Genomic DNA, 24,683 nt, shown 5'->3' on the forward strand with positions numbered 1-24,683 from the left:
AAAACATGCAACTGTCCACACTCTCCCTACTTCTAATAGGGCATTTGACTGATTTCATTAATCCGTCACACAGCCATTATTTTCCAAATAAACACATGAAACGCTGTTCACTGGGTTGACATGAAATTCAACATTTACCCCTTTCTTGAAATATCAATTTATAAAGCAAAACCATTTCAAATAGGACATTCCCTTTTGGAGTTAATTTTGAATTAAAATTAAAATTGTAGTGAGTCAGTCTGTACTGATGCTGACTCGCTATTTAAGGGCTGAACAGTCCACTCGCACTACCCACTTGAGATGCTCCTTAATATAGCGGAGCTTAAGCAAGAATGCGCAAAATGAGGGTTACTGCTTAGGGGTAGTGTTTAGGGGCCAGTTTGGGACTGGTTTTTTGACTTAGACTGTGGTGGTAATTAAGCTATTTGATTCAGACGTGTTGGACCACGGAGATATTTAAACTTTGCAGGAAACCGGCCTTCAATGATTTGGGTTTGACACCCTGGGCCCAAATATGTTTTATATGTGCACAGAAAATCTTTCTATCTGGTATTATCACAATACTTGTTTTGAGGCAGCGACGGCCACAAATATTTTTACGTCTGAGTTTACATCTGGCTTTCAGAAATATTAAAAAATATGCAAAAACTGCAGCTGCATTTAAAGTTCAAATCTGGAAAACCCCTTTTCTCACATGGTAAAGTTTTACATTTGCATATCCTCCACCCATGAACTCGCAAAGCTTTAGTCATTAGAGTATCATCGGCATATTGATGAGCACACACATGCAAAAAATTATTTGCACATGCTGTCTACTGAGTTGCAAACACAAATCACTTTGCACTTTATTTGAAGGTCTCTGTTAGCAAACACCTGTTTTAAGGCACTTTGGCTCACTCACTTGTGCAAGATGTTTGCTAGTTAGTCCGTTTCACAGACATCGCTTTAGATAGATGATCCCTGTGGACAACACAGTTGTCAAACAGTTGGTTATGTCTCGGCACATTATAGGTGTCAGAAAATACAGAGTGCAGAAAAAAGAAAACCTAACAGTGAAACAAAGTAAGGAGATACAAGGAAAAAAAAAATAATAATGTATTAATCCGAAAGGAAAATTTAATGTTACAGTACCTCATAGGCTTAATGTTTTTTGTTCATAGAGTTGTTAAAGGCGTAGCTGTAAGCAGGAAGGATCATCTGAATTGTTCTGCCTTACACCGGATCTGGAGCCTCTTACAAGACACTCCACTGTTTTTAAAAAAGAAATTCTGAAAAGGATGCTCACTTTTGTTAATAATCTTCTTCAATTTATGAAGAATTCTCCTCTGTGAAATAATCTTCACAGTTTCTATAGGAGTTCCTAGAACAGAGCTGGCCTTCTTAATTAGCTTGTTGATCTTTTAAAGTAATTTGATGTGATGCTGTTATCCTGACAGATAATGGAGCAAGATATCACACTCTCCACAACAGACTTATAGAAAATATGAGCATCTTTGTAGCATGTTGCAAATGTTGAAGGACCCAAGTTTCCTAAGAAGTACAGTCTTCTCTGTTCTTTCTTGTATTATACTTCATAGTGGTGTCTCCAATGTAGTATCTAGTATACAGATGAATACCAAGGTATTTATACTCCTCCATCACCTCCACTTCTTTTCCCATGATGTGAACAGGATGCAACTATGATAGAAAAATAACCCACATCAAAATTTGTACAGTTCAGTGGAATGCAAGGTCTGTCTTTTAGGCTTTAATTGCATCAGTGCCTAACAAACATATCAAGGTTTGATTTAAATATTTTTCTCAACGTACTCTGATCGGATTATTTGTTCAATTTGCATGGCCTTCAAACCAGAAGCTTCTTAATTATATCGCCTAATCCACAAAGATGGGGGGAATTAACCAAGTTTAAAATACTTTATTATTACATATTTCCTGTAGTGCTTTACAGAAATGGACAACAGACTGAAATTAACAAATAAAGCTGCCCTCCTTTGACAGCTCAGTTAATTTTCAAATGTGTTTCACGTCTTGTCAGAGGAACCTACTCTTTACGTTTTGCTTTTACGAAATGCTTAGAGGGGGTTCCGGATATGTTAAATGCATGTGGTGTTCAAAATACCAAAGCATAGTAATGTGTTTCCTCTTAATGTTAACTTATGATCATTATTTAGTGTCTCTCATCCTTAAAAAACTGAATAAAATATTTGTCAGTGAATATCAAACTACAACTGCAAGTAGAACAGCTATGGTGTATGATTCTGACTTACTCCAGCAGGCTGTCAATACCACATACTTTCAATTGCAGATCTCCCGCTAGTCTTTTGTTTTTATGCGCTTCTTTAGGTTACCAGTTTAAGAAGACCATTGGCATGCAACTTTAAAGTAAATAGTATAGTAAATCTGCTGACAACATCAGGTTTGATATGTGTCACAATTTTTAACTTAAATTACTTTTTATAAAAATAGTAAGTAATAGTAATACATGTTAATTTCATTTTATTTATGTTATGTTATATTAAATAACTAATTGCACATTATACATGCACAACTTATTGCCATTGTAGTGTTGCATTATAGAATCTGGTTACAGCAGGGATTATAAACATGCTGTAAAAGTCTTTCACTGATGGAGCTGCCAAGCTCCCCTACAGTCTGGTGCAGAGGGTGGAAGGTCACTCACAATTTCACTTCAAAGAACCTCAACCTCCTCAGGAGGTGGAGGCGGCTCTGGCCCTTCTTATACAGGGCGTCGGTGTTATGAGTCCAGTCCAGTTTTTTATTGACATTAACACCCAGGTATTTGAAACTCTTTTCGTTTCAATGTCCTGCCCCTGGATGTTCACAGGGGAGTGAGGCGGGGTCTTCTCCTAAAGTCGATCACCATCTCTTTGGTCGTACTTGTTTTATGACACATGTGGTACTTCCCACACCAGTCCACAAAGTTCATGTTGACCGATCGATACTACAACTCGTTCCCCTCAGAAACACAGCCTACAATGTTCGAGTCCTCCGAGAGGTGCCCACTTAGCCTGTTGGTCCTAAGTGGGATAAGTATATCATAAGTGGTCCTAAATAGATAACATAAACAAGTAAGCACACCCACAGCCAAAAAACACACAAGATGATATAGATGTGCACCATCTGCTGCATGATGTATTTTGCTAACTGAAATAAAACATGCATCAAGAGGCCCTAATAACTTGCCCTGTCACAATGAATTAACTTGGCAAGAGAGTAAGCCTATCAATTGAAGTATCAGTGCTTGTGCGGTTGGTCGGTAATACATTTCCAGTACACTTCACTTACGTCATGCGTAAACACAAAGTAAGTCACTACCTTAAGTGTGTTTTTATTCAGAGTTTTCTTACGTGTTTGGAAATGCCGGCTCCAGTTGTTTAACCTATTACTTTGATGCTGATGACCTTTCTCCATGTGGCCAACCAACAGAAAAGACATTTGCAAAGCCTAAGATGGCTCCGCCTCAGTTTTTCCCTTATTAATCTGTTTACGGTATGTGGACTCATTTATTAAGATAATAGGTTGCGTTCACATTCTAGAAATTTTTTTCAGGTGGAGGGCAGGGTCCAATACAATATGGGAAACTAAACATTTTTGAAGGAAATTTCAAAAAAACAAATTCACAAATGTTATTCTTGGTAGTTATTTGATAGTGACTGGATGAGCAAACCGGATATATTGTTGATGTGGCTATAAGGGATTTCTATTAGCCAGCATCACACATATGCTTTTGAATATTGTCTCCAATTGTTGACACCTTTATGAGAAGATAAATTATTGTGTTGACAGAGAAGACATAGGACAACAGTCTTCAATTGAGATTAGTACTTGCAACAGATCCCTATTTTACAAATAAAGGGACTTGTTTGTGGTTATTTTTGTTTAAAAGTAAAATGTCTTATATTGTCTAATACTACAGGGTGGCTGTGATGTATCTGATAATGCTCATCAGATGCAGTGTCCAGTCATTAATTGATATCCTACAAGGATAACATTTAAACTTTTTTTTATCATCTGTGGTTTGGCTGCTATATCTTTCAAAAACTCCTTAAAATATATTAAATGTCATCAGCTGTGAAGATCGAAAGAGATGAGAAGAAAGCCTCGGGATAGAAAGGCTTTATGCTGCCACATATCATTCTAAATATTTTCCCAAAAGCTAAAAAATCCAGGTTACTACTAAACCATTTTGCATTATTGTTGGTAGAGAGTCCTGAAATGTATTTTATTTTGCTTGTAAGTTATTTTGACACAATGCACTATATGTTTTTTTCTTTTCTCTAAGTCAGAGTAGACACATTTAATTGTATTCTTACAGAAAGCATTTTTTCATTTTCTAAGACAGACAAGACAGTTGACTATGCATGTTATTCTACATAATGGCTTTTGTGTTATTCTAAGTTTTTATGCACAGTACTGTTTGAATATTGAGTTGTCTGTTTTTCTCACTTGCTAAGTGACAAATCAATGGCTGAATCGTTCCCAAGCTGTGATGTGGTAAGAACGAATCATACCCTCAGTTATACATTGTGCAGTTCACACTGAGATTGGTGCTAATTCACCTACTTGCATTATACACCAATGAACTAAGAAAGGTCACACACCATCTGGAAATAATGAGACAGTTTTTTTATGTATTATGTAATGTATTTTTTTTTTTTCAGAGTAAAGGTCAATAGAGTTGTATTCCAACTTCCGGTTGCCAGAAGTTCAAAATAAGGCCCGATATTTATTATCTGTTTTATATTCTAGGGAAAATTTAAGTTTGTTAAAAGTCAGCGATTATCACACTTAAAGCTAAGCTTATAGCATATCACAGAAGTAAAGAAACATTTTTAGCCTAGTAAACTAGCCCCACCCACCAGTGGCGAAAGTAATTTTTGCCTTTGAGTTTGGTCTAGCCTCAGTCAATGCCCCAGGCCCTAGAACTGGTGGGCCAATCACAACGCAGAGATATGTTTTGAATTTTTGGATGCAAAGCAGGCAGGGTTTTGAGGCCGGGACAACAAAGCTGAGCAACGCTGGAGAAAGCACAACAAGGATGATGGCAACAACTATTGAACAGGGATTAGACTTGAGGTTTTCGTTGGAACATGAGCAAGAAGAGGCTCTACGCTCTACGCTCATTCATTTTTAAGAGGGACATATTCGCCGTTTTACCAACAGGCTGTTTGTTTACACTCCCCCACCAGCTTTCTGTTGCGCTTACTAAGTCCCAGTCAGTTGTGCACATTTGTCAGAGTGTTGGCCAACAGGCACAGACATGGTTTGAAAAACAATGGGTTGTTCTCATCAACAATCTTTTAATGACTAATTCATCGAGGCCAGGCTGAATTACACATGTAATCTCACATTTAGTCTGGTTTATCAGGCTAGCACATTTTACCTGTAAAGCCAAAACTGCAGTTGTATAAACTAAGAAATGATTTGCTGAATACATTTTTGAACAAATCACTTTAATGACCAGATTCAGTTCTCTTAAAAGTACTTCTCTTTCCATCCTTAGATTGCCTTTATACAACCATAAATGAGCAGATCATAGCTCATTACATTCCCTATCCTGTACATATTCAAATTCAGATCACTAAACAGAACATGAACAAGTTGGATTTTTTCAATAACATTTATTGTTTTTTATCACTGTAGACATATAGTGACATTGTCTGCATATAACTGAGGAAAAACAAAAAAGCAACATGATATTAAAGAAAGTTAGAAATACAGTGTGATGAGAGAGGTTACAGTATACTGTACTAAAGTATTGCCACTATAACCATTATTTTAGGCTTTTATATACAATGTTAATAGTACTTTTATTGCCTTACCAAGTTAAATTTTGAGATATCCTTACATCAAACATAGACATTAAAATGTGAAATCAAGTGCAAAGATACTGACTTTAAAACATGTAACAATTGACAATTATTGTATTGCTCAACACTTGCAAAATTCAATAAGACAAAGTCATTTCAAACTTCCTTTATAGGGTTAGCAAACACTATACAAAGGTCACACATCAGTATAATAGGCACTGATATAAATTGTTGCTATACTTTAAATAATGTAACTCAAGAAACAAAGCTTTATTTTTGTTTTGATTTGAAATATTTTCATATATACAGTGCTGGTTCATAGTCTAGTTCAATAAGTTCAAATAATGTAGTGCATCCCTAAATTTTACTTAGGGAATGAGAGGCTGTTTATAACTGTTTACATTAATTCCATATTCTGCCATTCCATCTCATTGTGTTCTAGAAATGAAGGGATAGATTGGATCACAGTTTTTAATTCAGCTAAGACTTTTTCCATGTTTTCCGCTGCCTCCCTGACTAATTTTACAAATTTCATAACCTCAGATCTGATTTCAGCCTTCTTTGGGGTAGCCTGGTCCATGGTCTGATTGTTTTCAGCAAGGTCAGATTCTTGCATCAGTGAGCTGTTAATGAGCATAGTCTCATCTGAGGTCTGTGCAGAATTATCCATTTCATCTGCTGACTGTGGAGAAGCTGCACTTGTCTCTGCAACCCTAGCCTGCTTAATGTCATGAATCTCTTTTGCATCCATTGCAATGAAGAAGATGTCCACTGCTACAAATAAGCCAGACAGTATACCTGTTGCAACCTCTGCCACACGCACTGCTCTTGATGTCTGTGCAGCAATTTTACCGATGTTAACTACTCTAACCAGCCGGATTAGTTCAGTAATACCACTAAGGTTTCTTCCTGCACGCAAACCAATCTTCTTTATGTTTTCATTTGAAAAGTTTCCATCATCGTCACACACATCTGCATATATACTGCTGATGGCTTGAAAACTATAGCTAATCTCCACGAGCCAAGAGACAACTGCACTAATTTTCTGTTCAAGCTCTTTAATGATGCTATGAACTGTTTTTCGATCAGAGGACTGATTGACCATATTTGTGATGTTTGAGGCACCAGCAGTGACTCCACCAACAGCACCCACCCCCACACCAATTCCAGTGACGATAAGAGATGCTCCCAAAGTGAAGGGTGATAGAATGAGCCCTACTATGGATGTAATTCCCCCCACTGCTCCAATCACACCTCCTGTCAAACTGGCGATGGTAGTCCCCTCGTGAATACGCTCCAGACCATCTGCTAAAGCTCTGAGTGTATCCAGCTTGGTCTGAAGTTCTTCCACAGTAGTTTTACACTAATAAAAAGACATAATTTGTTAGCAAACATATTTCACTGAACAACACAACCTGAATCTGTGTAGTTAGACTGTTGCACAATTTTACAGTTTTAGGATATATGATGATAATTAAATAAAACCACATGATAGGAAAACGGTGATCATGTAAAGATTGAAATTTGTAACTCTAGTTGTCATTCGGGTTTTCTCTGGAAAAAGGTCATGTAATTCAATATTACAGAAAAATGAAATAAACAAGCCATTTTGATATAGTTAAGGCACATTAATGTAACTACTAGAATATTATTAGAAACTTTTCAAATAAAAACATAAACAGAACAAAATAAATAAACTAGTTTTTAACCTGGTGCAAACCAGACCTAAATAACCCAAAGAATGAAATGTTGAATTATCTAATTGTCTTTGTCACAACTAAACATTTTCCCCTAATATGGTTCTGTCTGAGTACATCCTAACTGAGAAAATTGATAAAAAAGAGATTTTTATTTATTGCAAAATGTGCAAGTTGAAGATTCAAATAACTCGAAGTGCTGTAATTCACAGCAGGCCTGGTTGTAGGCATGTTCATCTGTACACAATATTATTCATTGTTATTGTTGACTTGTGTTCTTGATGGGACTGGGCTAAAAGCTAAAAGGTGATATCAAAAAAAGCAAATTGATCAAGAAATTCAACAATGAAAAGCTGCATTTCAATTGAAGGATTTATGGAAACAATGGAAAAAAAAACAACTTTTTCTGCGTTCTCAGAATCATAATTGCCTTTGAACGGGCTGGTTTTCTGTTGTGTATTTTTTATTTTCTGAGGGTAATTTTTGTGTTCTTGAATTATGCGCGTAAAAATTATTAAGAGCTGAATAGGTAATTTTCTTTTAATGTGAATATGGTACAAATGTAAGTTTCTATTTTTCCTGCTTTTTAAATGTTATTTCTTTAGGTTGTTACATTAAATGTATAGTGGAGTATTTTTGCAAATTTTTGAAAAGACCTGCCCTCCCTACTTAAAAAAAAAATGGACATGCACAACCCTGTACCTGCTCCTGAGAGGGAATGCCTATTAAATGCGCGCAAGACCGTGCATGAGCCCATTTCTCCTCATTCACATTCTGTTTAAAAGCTGCTGTTTGCATCGCTCATACAAGCTTACTTTTCAAAAGAAAATTTGCTATTTTTCCACTATGTCAGAGTCACCACTGGTAAGTGAAAATGGGGACGAGCACGTAGGACGGCCTTAAGTAAACATATCACCAGAATAATTGACAATTAGGAGGAGCACTTATTTAGATGACCCACAAAGAAAAAGAACATCCTCCACTATACTGGATAAATTAAATACAAATAAAATAAAATAAAACTCAACAAAAGTGAAGTTGAACACCTTAAGATCTGCCCAGCTGAAGCAAAGATCCTGCATATTTCTTTAAGTTATGAGTCCCACAAACCCCCTGCCCACAATAAGTTGGCAATCCATTAGGGGGCAACAACCATCATTTCATTTATCTTAATGGATGGAAATCATGTGTCTTAAACTAGTTTGATTATAATTTTTTTAAACAAAAAAAATGTAAACAGGTTAAAAAAATTGTCTAGATAAACAGGGAGCCTGTTATTTGTTTGTTTGGGTGTTGTGATTAGAAATTTGACTCCTCCATTTGAAAAGTGATATATGCCTTTTGAAAAGTCACTTTTCAACTGGCATGTATCATTTTTTAAAAGTAACATGCCAGAAACCACTTTTGGCTCTAGGGGCTGCTATTCTCTCTACATATCAAGTCTGGTTCTGACTGCTACTCCAGCTCTAGTCTTTCTCTGCATGAACTACAGTATCTGATTCAGTCCCGTTCATCTTCAGTTCCTGTCTGCCTGCCACTATCTGCAACTTCCTCATCTTTGACCATAAAACCTTTAAAATTTACATTGTGTGAGTGAATTACCTAATTCTTATCTGCATAAATCATTCCAAATTACTTAATAAGTATAACTTTAGGATTATTGGAAACTCTTTTGGAAAGAGTCAATGTTTGTTTTGCCAGCAAACATTGGCTGGCAACATAGAATAAAAAAAAAAAATTAAGAATTTAATTCACCTTGTTGGCTACAAAAAAAGGAATTGTTAGTTCAAGCCTGTTTTAACAATCATCTCATACCTTTTCTATGAGACATCTGATGATAATAGGACGCTGTAGCATTTCAGTGGCTGTGGGTCTCTCTCTTGGATCTTTTTTCAAAAGGTCACCCACAAGATCACAAATCTCAAAGGAAAAGTCACTTGGGAGCTGTGGATAATCAGCACTGATGATCTTGGGCATGAGCTTTATAGCTGTCTCAGCAGAGAACTGAAAGAAAAATAGAAATAAGGACAAATATATTTCACAGAATGAAGCACTTAATTGTTTACTTTAAAATGCGGAAACATATGATCACATAAAAAACTGCAAGCCTATGGCTGTGGCTGTCTTTTAAGCCTCATCTCTCTAAAGAAGGACTACAGATAGGACTAATCATCCCCTTGATGTCTATGCTTGTATGAATGTTGTGTTTCTACATAAAAATATATTAAAACTCCCCACTGCCGAGGGACTGGCAGCCTAGTGGTTAGGGCATTGCGCTTGGAATCCAGAGGTTCTGATTTTAAGTCCCACTCCACAGACTGCCACTCTGGGTCCCTGAGCAAAGACCCTGCTCCCCAAGGGGATGGGTTAAAGGCAAAGAGTGAGTTTCTTTCCTCTGCACTTGTGACATTGCACTGCAAGTAAAACGCTGAGAAAAAAAAACAAAGGGAACACATGGATAGATGTACCTTCCAAGTCATGTAGAGAAGCGCATACCTGGAGGGTGTGCATGTCCTGTTATAGTAACATGTATTGCTCAATACAAACTCATATTAATGAAGAAAATAGTTTAAAATTTAATTTGAACCAATTTAGCCAATTTCACTAAAATTGTAATATTAACATGTTGCTCATCTGTATATGTTGTGAAATCCTGCTGTTTTGTGTCACATAAATCCAAGAGGTATTATTTTTATTATTTAAAAGTATAGTGGAGGATGTTCCTTTTCTGGGTGGATCATCTAAATAAAGGATCCTCCTAATTGTCAATTATTCTGGTGATATGTTTATGCAAGGCCATCCTACATGCTCGTTCCCATTTTCACTTACTAGTGGTGCGTTGACATAGTAGAAAAATTGCAAATCTTCTTTTTAAAGTAAGCTTTTATGAGCGATGCAAACAGCAACTATTAGAGTGAGCATGAAGACAAATGGGCTTGTGCACGCTCTCACTCGCGTTTAATAGACGTTTCCTCCCGGTAGCGGGTACAGGGTTACAGGTGCAGAGGGTGGGTCTTTAAAAATTTGTAATGATCCTCCACGATACCTTTAACACAATTGGCTAAAAACTTTTGAAGGGCCTAGATCATCAAATCCACTTTTTGAGTTTTTAACTATGTCACAAGACCTTCAATCTTCAATTAAGCGACCCATACAGTTGTAGTTTTTCTTGATCCATGCTAACCTGTGTTGTGCTTGTTATTAAAGTAATAGCGGTAATCTCTGCTACTCTTGGAGCAAAGGACCAGTGAAAGCTTTTTGTCACATCAAGACATTAAAATTAAAAAATAATATGCTAATGTGAAACTCAACTGCAGTGTGTGCGTCTGTTTTAGTACTTCCCTAAGTGAGGTTTAAATTCATAAACAAAAATCTCTGTGGTCATTGTGGTAACAAATGAGGCATTGTTACAATGCAAAACAATGAACACAGAGTATCTTCACATATAAACATATTTGGGGCATCAGAAATTACAGTTGTAAAGGAATGTATACATAAAAAACTTGCAGGCTGGCACAAAGTAATGCAGACAAGCTCTATATAATTAAAACAAAATGAAATAAAAAATATGACTGAAATAAAAAAAAATAATAATTTTTTTTCATGTTTTATGGTCATGAATAATTTTGTATATAACTTTATTTTTATCATTTTGTTTGTTACTTTTGTTCATAGCACTTTGGGGTAGGCTACCTACGTATACAGGTGCTGATCATAAAATTAGAATATCATGAAAAAGTAGATTGATTTCAGTAATTCCATTTAAAAAGTGAAACTTGTATATTATATTCATACATTACATACAAACTCATATATTTCAGATGTTTATTTTGTTTAATTTTGATGATTACAAATGACAACAAATGAAAATCTCAAATTCATCATATCAGAAAATTAGAATATTACTGAAGACCAATAAAAACAAAGGATTTATAGAAATGTTGGCCAACTGAAAAGTATGAACATGAAAAGTATGAGCATGTACAGCACTCAGTATTTAGTTGGGCCTCCTTTGGCCTGTATTACTGCAGCAATGCGGCGTGGCATGGAGTCGATCAGTCTGTGGCACTGCTCAGGTGTTATGATAGCCCAGGTTGCTCTAATAGTGGCTTTTAGCTCTTCTGAATTGTTGGGTCTGGTGTATTGCATCTTCTTCTTCACAATACCCCATAGATTTTCTATGGGGTTAAGGTCAGGAGAGTTTGCTGGCCAATTAAGAACAGGGATACCATGGTCCTTCAACCAGGTACTGGTAGCTTTGGCACTGTGTGCAGGTGCCAAGTCCTGTTGGAAAATGAAATCTGCATCTCCAAAAAGTTGGTCAGCTGCAGGAAGCATGAAGTGCTCTAAAACTTCCTGGTATGTGGCTGTGTTGACCCTGGACCTCAGAAAACACAATGGACCAACACCAGCAGATGACGTGGCACCCCAAACCATCACTGATTGTGGAAACTTTACACTGGACTTCAAGCAACGTGGATGAAGTGCCTCTCTTCTTTTCCTCCAGACTCTGGGACCTTGATTTCCAAAGGAAATGCAAAATTTACTTTCATCAGAGAACATGACTTTGGACCACTCACCAGCAGTCCAGTCCTGTTTCTCTTTAGCCCAGGCAAGACGCTTCTGACGCTGTCTGTGGTTCAAGAGTGGCTTGACACAAGGAATGCGACAGCAGAAACCCATGTCTTTCATACGTCTGTGTGTGGTGGTTCTTGAAGCACTCACTCCAGCTGCAGTCCACTCTTTGTGAATCTCCCCCACATTTTTGAATGGGTTTTGTTTCACAATCCTCTCCAGGGTGCGGTTATCTCTCTTGCTTGTACACTTTTTTCGACCACATCTTTTCCTTCCCTTCGCCTCTCTATTAATGTGCTTGGACACTGAGCTCTGTGAACAGCCAGCCTCTTTAGCGATGACCTTTTGTGTCTTGCCCTCCTTGTGCAAGGTGTCGATGGTCGTCTTTTGGACAACTGTCAAGTCAGCAGTCTTCCCCATGATTGTGTAGCCTATAGAACTAGACTGAAAGACCATTTAAAGGCTTTTGCAGGTGGTTTGAGTTAATTAGCTGATTAGAGTGTGGCACCAGGGGCCATCAATTTTGAACCTTTTCACAATATTCTAATTTTCTGATATGATGAATTTGAGATTTTCATTTTTTGTCATTTGTAATCATCAAAATTAAACAAAATAAACATCTGAAATATATGAGTTTGTATGTAATGTATGAATATAATATACAAGTTTCACTTTTTAAATGGAATTACTGAAATCAATCTACTTTTTCATGATATTCTAATTTTATGACCAGCACCTGTATGTGAAGCGCATTGTAAACATTATATAAAATGATAACTGTATTGTTCTAGTGCAGGTTTTGACAGCCATCTTAGATTTAGTCTTAGTGTTGGTCTTCAGGTCAAAAACTATTATTAGTTTTAGTCACATTTTAGTAATTACTGTATGTGATATTTTTAGTCCAGTTTTAGTCAACTAAAATTCTACAAGATTTTAGTCTAGTTTTTGTCAGTTTTATGTTGCACTTCTTAAAACAGGTAACCTTTACAATTTGAATAACAACCAGATTCTTTAACAGACTGACAGCTCTTGTCTAGATACTACGATTACTGGGTATAGAATGCTGCCATGCAGTTCGTAGTTGCTATTTGGCAGAAAATTTTAATTCATTAAATTCAAATAAAGTTTTTCTATGAATTAATGCCCAACTTTATACAAAAGTGTCTCACAACAGTTGTGAAAATAGCAGGTCTAGTTCAAGACATCATATTGGTTAAAAAGTAGATATAAAACCAAACAAAATTTACAATAAAGGAATGATTTTAGACATCCCAAAGCAAACACTTCCTTATCTACTATGAATTATTCATTACACAGAGATCAATCAAATTTCATTACTCAAAAAAAAAAAAAAAAAAAAAAAACAGAGAACAGAGAATAAAAACATTCTTCTTTCTATATTGGCAATTTTGGTTTTATTTCTATAAATCTGCCCCTTGCTTACTGCTGCTCAGGGGTCAAAGTAGATTTAAATTCACAGGGGTCTAATATTTAAAAAACACAGAGAACCTACATAATTGCCTTCTAATGCCATAGCAATCCGGACCAAAATTTCAAGAATATGTTAAATAAAATGTTGAATTATTGAAAGGAAGCAGGGACAATGTTTTAATGCACTACAAGGAAACATTGACATCATATCTGAATGGATAAAAAAAAAAATTGAGAGAGAATTAATGAGATCTATGTACCTTTTCATCTGGGTCTTGATGCAAAAATAAACAGTATGCAATGAAATAGTTGCTTTGGATAAAATTTAGGGATTACTTTTGGGAGAAATTAATGAAGGTTTTGCATCACGTCTTGTGAGCTGGAACCAAAAAAATCTTGATGGTTAGACAAAAGGAATTTTTACGCCTAGCAGAGGATGATCAACCACATATAGTTTAGTAGCGAGGACAGGAAGAGCCATACCGCTGAGAGCGAACCATCAGTGTGGAGCGTAAAGCGCAGAGCTAAGCCACGCAAAGACACATTTCTGCACAAGCACAGCTGGAAGAGCAGAGTTGTCAGAGTTATGCGCGCTGTTCCATTCCAGCTTATTTTCACCTCTGTCGCTGCTGCCATGGTCCATCTGTGGTCATGCAGAATGTTCACTGCTGCACACAGAGGTGTCAAGTAACAAAGTACTAGTACTTCGTTACTGTACTACACTTTTTAGGTATCTATACTTTACTCTATTACTTATTTTTCTTCCGACTTCTGACTTCTACTCATTACATTTTCACACAAGTATCTGTACTTTCTATTCCTTACAATTTTAAAACGTTGCTCGTTACTCTTTGTCATAGTGTTACTTTCTATTTAACTTTGATCCATGTGTTTCATTGGTTTATTTCCTACTTTGTGTTTCTAGATATATTTTAGTTCTCAGGTTTTTCTTTGTTGTCCTCCGTTGCCCTTTTGTGTTTGTTCTTTTGCCCTTGGTTTCCTCATTATCTCCACTCACACCTGCTCCTCATCAGCTCGTTAGCCCTGCCTTTGTTCAGTCAGCCATATTTATACTCTCCCTCTGCTGTCACTCTTTGCTGGTTCCTTGTTGTCGCAGTTTCCTCATCACTGTTGTCTTCTTACCTCATCTCTCCCTGGCTTCTCGTGCTTGTTTCCCCTCATGTCTTCATGATTTTTGGTTTGTTAACATTTTTTAGTTGGATTTTCGGATTGCTGCCTCTGTTACCTGTGTTTTTCAATTAAACTGCAAGAAATCACCTCAGTCTCTCTGCCTCTGCATTTGGGTCCTCAACCCTCAACCAAATCCCGACACACTTGGCTTTTATTGTTTATAAAAATTTATTTCACGTCATGTGCGCCATCCAATGCAGATCATTGGTGCAATCCACACCTAGTGAAAACTAGTGTGATTGGATGAGTCATATAACGCAAACACTCATTGGTTAGCTAAAGGAAATCTTCAGAAGCAAGCAGGTGTTCATCATAGTCAAGAAAAAAGGAGGGTCAACAAAATAATTTCGTCATCGTCACCGCTGACGAAAACCACACTGAATTGTTCAAAATAATTATTACCATTATTACCTCCAGCTACAGTACATACATTAGCTTACAACTTAATCTTTCTCTTGTCTATCTTACCTCTTTTATATCTCTTTCTCTCTTCCCTTAATAATTATCCCCTCTTTCTTTCTTACATTCCTTTCCATTTCTATTTCCCTTGTATACTATTTTACTCCCTAAAACATTTGCAATAAAGTTTCATATACAATTATCAAGCAAAACCTTATGGTAACCACCATAACAGTCAATAAATAAACTGATACCAGCAAGTATTTTTAAAGGGGAATATTAGGATGGAATTAGTAATGTACATTTTTAAGTTTTAATCTTTTCTTTTTCAACTCACCGCTCTCTGTTTTGTGCAAAGCTCATAAAGGATGCATCCAACTGACCACATGTCACTAAAAAGTAAAAACATAAGTAAGAAACATAATATAGAAGAAAAAAGAAAAACAGCAATCACTACAAACAAAACTCAAAGCATGAAAAATACTAAAATATGGGCATACTGCAGTTTTTTTATATTGGGAGCTGGGATTACCTAATGGTTCCTTCATGGGCCTTCCATTTTTCTGGTATGCCTCATCAGTTACAGATTACAGAAAGCTTCAGTTCAAGTACTGCTGTTCAACCACAGGTGTAACTTTCTGAGGGACTTGTGTTGAAATATCCACATACAGATAAATCATCTTGTTATCTCGAGAAATCCATAACTGTTTTCTTGTGATAACAAGATAATTATCTGCTCCCATGTCCCGTCTCTTCGTGTAACATCATTGGATCTGTTGCTTTGAGACATCTGATTTGCGGTCGCATTTTACTGTTTACAAAGTAGCTAGGTCGGAGTAGAGACACACGAAAGCAGTCGGTGAACATTAACCGGCAGCTACTGTACTTCGATGTATGTTTAAGTAAAATTTAGGTGACCGATTGGTTAAAAAAATTAGAGATGCCACCAAACAATCTGTTCGTTAGAGATACAGAGCTTTTTCAGCTAAAAATGGCAACAGATTGTAAGTTTATACAAGTTGGTATATAATGTAAGAAGCTTTAAAGTTTAGTTTGAAACTAACTTCTTTACTAGTTAAAAAAGCTTGGCTTCTTAGAGGACCATGCCTCACTGTTACAGGTTAAAATGAACATATTTTCTTATTGTACTGACAGAATCAGACAGCAGAGCTTCTACATACCTTAACATGTTCTTTCTGGCATCATTATATTAGTAAATAAGTTTATAAATCTTTTTAAACAGAGCACAGAAAGAAATAGGGAGAGTTGGAGATTTAAAGGTGAAACAGATTTACGGGGATATTAGCTGCATTGTTATTTTTATGGTCACTGCTAGAAATTTAGAAAACCCTTGTTCTAAGCTATACTTTAACCTACCTTTTTGAAAATCTGATAATGGAACACGTGCCATTTAGAAAATCTCTCTCTTACGTTTGTGTGCTTAGTTGTGTGTATGGTTATTTTGTAGGTTTTGTTTATATAAATATTTTGATTACACATATTGTGCTACATCTGTCATTTTTGTCTGTTTGTTGTTTGTTTATATTAAGACCCCCTTGATGTTTCATCTCAAGGAGCCTAGCAAAAGGTAGGCAGAGGTGCTGCTGTGGGACAGTGGAATTTCATGGTATTTTCTTTTGTCTCCCTTGGTCCTAGCATGATACTTTAGAATTTCAAATGGTCAAAATATCAAATTTCTATAACTGTAAAATTATACCTCTTACTTATTTCAGCATTTCTAATTGTCAATTTTAATCTTTTTAATCAATAACAATATTTAACAATAATGAATTTAGAGACACTGCTTGGTAGGGAGATTAATAAAGCAGAAAAATTTCCTTAAACACCATAATGAGTAGTGCTTTTTCTTAGTTGCAACTTATTTCAAATCTGCCACCATTAATTAAACTTTTGCATGTTTTTAGTCTAGAAAATGTATGTTTTCTTAGAGACAGTAATACAGTTAACAGTGAGACTAATTTGTCCATAATTTAAAGTCTGTACGCCTTCTGGAAATAGTCATGTAAAACAACCTTTTCACTCTGAATAGTCATATTATTCTATAATGCTGGTTTTATAAAATCTCATGTTATAACAGAAATAAACACATATACACTACCTTTTTGGGTCATATGTGCCATCTGTAAAGACTTCAGGTGCCAGATAATTTATTGTTGGCTCTGAAGATAGGTTTTTTGAACTGTTTGAGAAAGAAATAAAGGGAAAAAAATAACAAATATTTAAATCAAATGAAAATAAGTATTCTTCCTGGTATCCATTTTATACACTTTCCTCATTCCATGTAAAAAAAAAAAATGCTGTACATTACTTTTCATGGATATTCCCGAATCCACCCAAGCACACTAGTCCAAATTCTGTAAAGACAACATTCTATAGAAAGAGAAAAGTAAGAGTTAATAACTTGACAAGCATGCTGTGGAGAGAAATGCTGTTAAGAACACTTGACACTCTTGAATAAAATACTATTTATTTTAGAAAGAATGCCAATGAATTACTAGATATATTTATAACAACCATTGATAATGTAATTTGGGTGATGTTGAATATTAAAAGAAAATCATGCAAAAAAATGTATGTTTATCTCTGTAAATTACCTTTGGCATGAGATCTTTATGAAGCAAACAAGCTTCATGAATGACTTTCAAGGCCATACAGATCTCAACAATGTAGCTCAGAATCTGTAAATGAAATAATTTCACAGGTAAAATAAAATTTCAAATTTGGATTCCATACAATACTTTACTGAAATGCATTTTAAAATAGTTTCAAAAATACCTCTGATTCTTCTGGAGGCTCCGGCATTTCTATTATCTTATCAGCAAGGTTCCCTCCCTGACAGTCCTCCATCACTACGTAGTAAATGTTCTGATTTTCATCTTTAAAACAAAAAAGAAATTGATTATTTCAAAACTGGTTTATTTTATTTTTTTTATTTTCAATATGTGAAATAATTTAACCTTATCATAAACTTTATATATCTTTGAACTCACTTAAAGGTCACCATTTTATTCTTAATTTTTTTAAGAAAAGGAAATAATATACTCAACACTGGCCTCAAATGTAAAATAAAACTGGTAGAGTTATTATGATTTCTGTTGTTTTATGATGTTTTTATCATTTTATTCATTCATATCTTTTATAATGCTTTTAAATCATTTCTTTTACTATGGTACTGTCATCAGTGGAAACAGTGTATGCAGGTTATAAGACGGTCGAATGTTTTGCGAGAATGAACCACAGAAGTTCCTGTTTTACATTTGAGAAGCACCGAAAGGGAAGTTCATGACCCCCGACACGTTTTGTAAAAGCGTATACTGAAACCAGACATGTTTCCTATCTTAAAAGTTCATGCTATGTCTAAGAGATTGCGTATTCGAAAGTAACATTTATTTATTGACTGCTCAATAAATAAGCCTGCAAGCTTGATACAAGACGAAAACTGCACAAAGAGATTCCAAAGCTCTGTGCATTTTCCCTTTGCAAAGCCCGGTCAGGAAAAATCTTACGCTGTCTTTGTTTATTTCTTCAATAGGTTAAAGTTGGGGAAACTTTACAACCCTAACAAAAACTACCACCTTTTTTTTGGTAATTCCTTTTCTAATGTAAAATCAATGATGACCACTTAGAAAAAGTTGCTTTTATTATTAACTGAGTACCAAGTATCAGAACTCACACATATTAATGCAGAAATATTTTTTCATTTTTTTACCGTCTCTAACATATTTCCAATCACTTTTTTGTATAATTTTTGTCACAATATATTTTACCAAAAAAGATTAACACAAAGTGCTGATTGCTGTTTAAAAACATACCTTCAAAAGAGTTATTTATATTCACAAGATGGGGATGTTTCATTTCTTGAAGAGTTTTTATCTCTGAGGTCAGTGCTGCCATAGACTGTCTGCATTGCTGTTAAAATATTAAATGCAACAGTTTAACATGACAAGGTTAAATAGGAAGTGGATATAAAAGCAATTTTGTATAATATAAATACACATATTTCTTATCAAAACACGTATATAATAAAATACCTTTTTCCTCTGCATATAAATATACAAAAATGTCTTATTCCTTTGATTCCTCACTTGGACTGAAAACACTTTTTGGTGCTTTACGCATCACTTAAAAGTAATATTGAGTGGTTTTTTCAAAAATATGCTTTTAACATGGAAACTTTGTTCTGCAAGCATACCTCTGTTCATAATAGTGTCCTAAATGTTTCAGATGTTTCTTGGGAGGGTATGGATGATAACTGATTGACTACAGATAGAGACCTACTTCATCCTAAAAAGACCTGTGGTAAGTTGTGATCTGTGTGACTCCAGGAGTTCATGCTGTAAAGTCTGAGTACAGGAGAAAATACAATCCTTAAAATGCTGGGGCATCCTTTGGTTTAGAGTCAGACAGCTGATATGACATGGCTCTTTATTCTCATATATTTTTTACTAAAATCCCTAAAAAAAACACTTTTTCAAACACTGTATCTTTTCTGGTTTAACCTTTGTAGGTTTATTGCATATTTTCATCTTCTAATAGTAGTCACTCAAATAGTTATCCCAAGTGCTACATAACAGCAATGAATCCATAACAGTTCCACTCATAATGTCTTATGCAGATATTAGTTTAACTCTCTTTGTTGTGCAGAGAGTGCAGTGGCTTCAAGTTAAGGTACAGTAGTCCAACCTTTCTAAAGAAAACAGTGAAAAGAGCTTAGATGAGCAGGTGAAATTGAAGTATGAAAACGTTCAAACAGGTAGGACCAGTGCATCATCTCATTGGGTACCTCCTCATTTTGATTCTTGCTTACATTACCTGGTTAATACTGAGTGGCTGTTAGACTGTACAGTTGTTTTCTGTAACGCTGCTATCACACACATCAATGCCAATATTACGCTCTTATAAAAACCTGTACAAGCATAAACAAGTGTAATGCTGCAAATATGAGGACGGATAAGGTTGCAATGTATCTGATGGATTGTAAGATGGTAGCGCTCATTTAGATAATTTTCTAAATTAGAAAGGGAATCAGTATGCAGTCTGATGACGCTATCCCCACTTATATCTAACTCTCTATTAATTAATGCTGCTCATTCTATCAGGAGATCCTCATCAAATGAAGATGTTATGTTTGTATTTTTAAGAAGTAATGAGCAGTGTTGTAGTACTCGAGATCAGTATTTTTTAATGGTCTCGGTCTCTTCTCGGACTTGACCGCATTTGGTCTCGGTCTTGTCTCGGGCGCTGAGGACTCGGCATTTTATTTCAAGACCGGTCAAGACCACAACTGTGGAAATAACGCTAATCATCAGAATATTATCAGTTTCTTTAAGATCCTTCTTTTTATGGAATGCTTGGATTAAAATCCAAGCAATAGCCTGTCTCATTGGTAAATGCATGTTTTTTTTTTTTTTTTTTTTTTTTTACCACTGTCACGCCCACCCCCTTTCACCTGCGAGCGGGCTGCAGCACTTTAATTGAAAGTCACAAGTGGTTGTCTGAGAACGGGATAAGATGTCGGCCAAATCATCGGTTATAAAATTCGACTAATTAAATCACAAAGAATATATTTGTAAAGCAACATTGAAAAAAAAACATACAGCGTAATGTAAGCTCTGCAGAGCTTCACTATCAGAGGTAGGGACTACGTCCAACTTTTATCGACACCTTGAAAGAAAGCACAAGGAAAGGTAAGCTACGTACATATTTAAGTCATTATGTTGTGACAGTATGTTATGAGACCGACAAGCTGTGAAAATATTGAGCACTTCTGCCTTTTCTCCATGTTCCCAGTGCTAACTAATACATCGCTTGGTCAAAAACAACTGATTCAGCAACAGGGTCTTAGAACTGAAAAAAGTCAGTCAGGCTTTTGTGCACGTATTTCAGTGTGGTTTGTATTTCTGCAGATGTCAGTAGTAGCTCAGGGAGGAAGTGAAGGAGATCAATTAATTTTTTTCAACAAATGATCTGTCTCATAACATATTTTTACAACTTGGTGACAGATATGGATTTATTTAAGAAAAGTTATATAATATAGCTTTAATCTGTATATGAGAGAAACAAGAGAAATGATTGGCATTTTTTCAGTTTTACACATTTGCACATTGTTTTGAAATAGCACATTTAAAAACAACATAAATGTATGTACTGTTCATGAAAGGCAGAGAAAATACTATTTTGATCGACTTTGATTAATTCTTTCAAATTCTGTGCTTACTACACAGAAGTACTAAATAAAGATGTTTATGTTTATTCCAGTTCTGTGTGTTAAATATCTAGGTGTTTTTATGTGAATGTGGGTCTTTTAGATCAATTTTAGTGATTTTGATCATGTTTAACATTTTATTGTCACATACTGGCACTGGTGTTGGTCTTGACTAGGTCTTGACTTCCCTCGGTCTTGGTCTTGACATGGTCTTGGACCCTAAAAGTCTTGGTCTTGTCTCGGTCTCAATACACTCTGGTCTTGGTCTTGTCTTGGTCACGGGTTAGGTGGTCTTGACCACAACACTGGTAATGAGTTTAACAAACCTATTGAATGATTCCTTTTCTATTGTTCACACAAAAGAACAACAAAAATCCCCTGACTAGTACAGGAAATAATAAAAAAACAACGTGATTGGCTTTAAGGAAGGCAGAGACGGATATCACTCTGAGTTTGTTTAGGAAAACCTGCTCCTAACCAAGTTAGCTCTAGTGAGAATATTACTACAATAAAAGAAACAGAAGTGGAGTAAACTGTCTTCATGAAATGGAAAACTCAGTTTTCCTGATTTCAGGTTTAAAAAACTTCGAGTTTTCAGTAAACTTGCTTTGTGAAATTATTCTTTCAGCTCTGCAAAGCTTCCCTTTACCTCTGGTGTCGAGGAAAGTGGAAATGCAAAAAATATTGTAACAATACACGTCAGGAGTCCCTAAGAACTTTTGTCTAAACATAATATTCCTGTAAATTTCAAGCCAAAAACCACTTGTAGATAAAAACTGCTTTATCCCATTGATAGAACACCCAAACGTAAGCTGATGGTGATTACATTTTTATTTTCCAATGTTTTTCTTTTTGTTTGTTTATTTTTGTTTTTTACATGATTGCAGAACCTGCTGCTATAGCCTGAGTGGTTCTTTCTATGGACTGGACTAGAAACCACTGGAGATGTTGATGCAGGATATTTCCAATGTGAAGGCCACCCGGTTCCCTGAAGGGTGGTAGGATTTTTTTTATTTTCTGAGATCTTGGACAATTTTTGTTGCTGCTTTTTTGGGGGGTCAGATCTGATACCAAAAAATGAAACCAAAAAAAAAAAAAAAAAAACTTGAAGAATCCTCTTTCCAAAGAGCAGCAGGCAGGACAGTCCGTGGTGGGGGTGTGAGGGGTCACTGATCATTTTACGGGCTCAGGACACGCAGCATTGTGATAGAATAAGCGCTTCTGTGCCCTCTTAACTACTGTAGTGAGGTGGTGTTCACAGTCATGGTGAGTGTCTGTGACGTACATCCCCAGGAATTTGGTGCTACTGACCACCTCTATAGCTGAGCAGTTGATGAGCAGTGGAGTGTGGTTAGGCCGGTTCTTCCTGAAGTCGATGATGATCTCCTTCGTCTTCTCCATGTGCAGGATCAGGCTGTTGTCTCTGCACCATCCCACCAGCTGTTCCACTTCCTTTCTGTAGTCCCAGTTGTTGCCATGTCTCGTGAGGCCCACCACCGTATTGCCAATCCTGTGGGATTATGGTGTTGAAAACTAAACTGACATCCAACATCTGCACGTAGGTATTCTTCTCCTCAATGTGTGCTAGGCTGAGGAAATGGCGTCCTCAGTTAAGTGGGTCCTTCGGTAGGCAAACTGGAATGAATGTTGTGGGGAGTCTGGAGACGATTTGTTCTTCATCATGATGACAGTCAATGTGACAGGCTGGTAGTCATTAAATAAGGTGAATTGAGGCTTCTTGGGACCAGAATGATGCAGGCCGACTTAAGGCAGGCTGGCACCTTGGTCCAGCAAGGGGTTAAAAATGTGCAGCTGGGTTGTTGTCTGCAATTGTGCGTATGCCTTGCCATATCCTCCTGGTGTTGCTGGCGTTGTTGGAAAGATTCAGGATTTTCTAACTGTGGCTCCTCTTCGCTAACCTGACGGCATGGTTCAAGTTGGCTCTTGCTGTTTTCAGTTCCTCTGTCACCAGACTTAAAGGCTGAGTTCCATGCTTTTAGCTTTTGTCTAACCTCCTCAGTCATCCAGGGTCATTGGTTGGCCTGTGATTTTTGTATCCTCTTCTCTGTGATGCGTACTTCCTGAATGCATTTTGTTGACTTAGGCTAACAGAGTCATGGCATACACATCAATTATCCTTTTGTCATGTTTCTGCACCTTGTACCTAAATAACTTCATTGTTAAAGGTTAGAGGTGGATAAACATCTTGCACCCTAGGGAAAAATGTTGAAATATTGTTCCTCAGTGTTATCAAAGGAAGACATCTGAGGAGATTAAAAATGAATGCCATTGAGCTCTAACAGAAATAGCCACCGACAGACACATGCATTTATAGTCAAGGTGTAGCTCACAACACCACGCCAAAGCTTTTTCAAGGGAGGTGCTTCTTGGAATGGGCAGGTGATCAATTTTCTTGAAGAATGATGATTCTTTTTACCATAAAATAATAGGGCTGCTGCTCAGAGAGCAGAATTTGCTGGGATTAATTTAACTTGCATGAACTGGGCTGATATTTTATTGTGTGTATTTGCATGTTGCCTGCCTAATAAGTTTGCTTTTGGCTAACATCCTGTAATCATCCTTGTTAAACATTAAACTCTTGTTAGATTAGCTTTGACCCTTTCCCTAAGTTTACTAAGTCAGTTGTATGTTTGGCACCTCTATGGAAACATCTTTGCAAAAAAAAAAAAAAAAAACATAATATATGGTAGATGTCCTTTTGAAACAATATCAGTTCTTGCTTAGACATTTCCGGGCAGAAAAAACTGTGATCCCATGGGCTGATATGAGTTAATTGCATAGTGTTATGCAAACCAAATAGATCCTGACATACAGCATATTTTATTCTTAATATTTAAGATGATAATCTAACAACTGCAAAATCCTACTATTAAAATGGCAAAAGTTGAACTCTTACCTGTGGTAGAGGGACCATCTTGATGAGGACTGTATTATCTTCCTTTGTGGCAACAATGTAATTTTCCGTTTTTTGTTTCTCTACATAACCTTCCTGTTTTAATTTGCTTTGTGCTCCCCCCATGTTTAACAAGCAGAAGAAGCAGTTCCTACTGTTTTTAGATAAAACGTGATGTTTCTTCAGAACTGCTTTGTCAAAGCTGTTTTTAACTAGGAAATGTCAAATATATCCTGACTCACAGTTCTATACAAACTTCTATAGAAATGTTGGTCCTCTTTAAACAAATGTTGAAATTATAAATCATTTACTGTAGGTCAAAAACAACACAAAAATCTTAACATAAACATATCCTGATCTTAAAAACGACGTGAAGTCTGAGTAGGCTGCCTCCGTCTATGCTCAAAATAGAAAGTAAA

At 36.1% G+C, this 24,683-nt stretch overlaps 1 protein-coding gene across 2 annotated transcripts; it reads right to left on the reverse strand.

Moving 5' to 3' along the window:
* Positions 1-5,626: 5,626 nt before the first annotated feature.
* Positions 5,627-24,661, reverse strand: LOC119790813 (probable serine/threonine-protein kinase PknB). Of its 2 annotated transcripts, none has more exons than XM_038296522.1 (9): positions 24,576-24,661; positions 18,958-19,054; positions 17,921-18,021; positions 17,740-17,823; positions 17,454-17,515; positions 17,244-17,324; positions 15,462-15,516; positions 9,344-9,532; positions 5,627-7,194 (listed from the first exon to the last, which is right to left on the reverse strand). In XM_038296522.1, exons 2-9 carry the CDS (start codon positions 19,037-19,039, stop codon positions 6,229-6,231), a joined length of 1,620 nt encoding a protein of 539 aa, XP_038152450.1. In that variant the 5' UTR covers positions 19,040-19,054; positions 24,576-24,661; the 3' UTR covers positions 5,627-6,228. The 2 variants fall into 2 exon arrangements, with proteins under 2 accessions (XP_038152450.1, XP_038152449.1); XM_038296521.1 differs by having other exon boundaries at positions 24,268-24,649.
* Between the last annotated feature and the right edge of the window lie 22 nt (positions 24,662-24,683).

Source organism: Cyprinodon tularosa, unplaced genomic scaffold, assembly GCF_016077235.1.
Source record: "Cyprinodon tularosa strain WSP-4 unplaced genomic scaffold, ASM1607723v1 ctg371, whole genome shotgun sequence".
Classification (NCBI taxonomy): domain Eukaryota; kingdom Metazoa; phylum Chordata; class Actinopteri; order Cyprinodontiformes; family Cyprinodontidae; genus Cyprinodon; species Cyprinodon tularosa.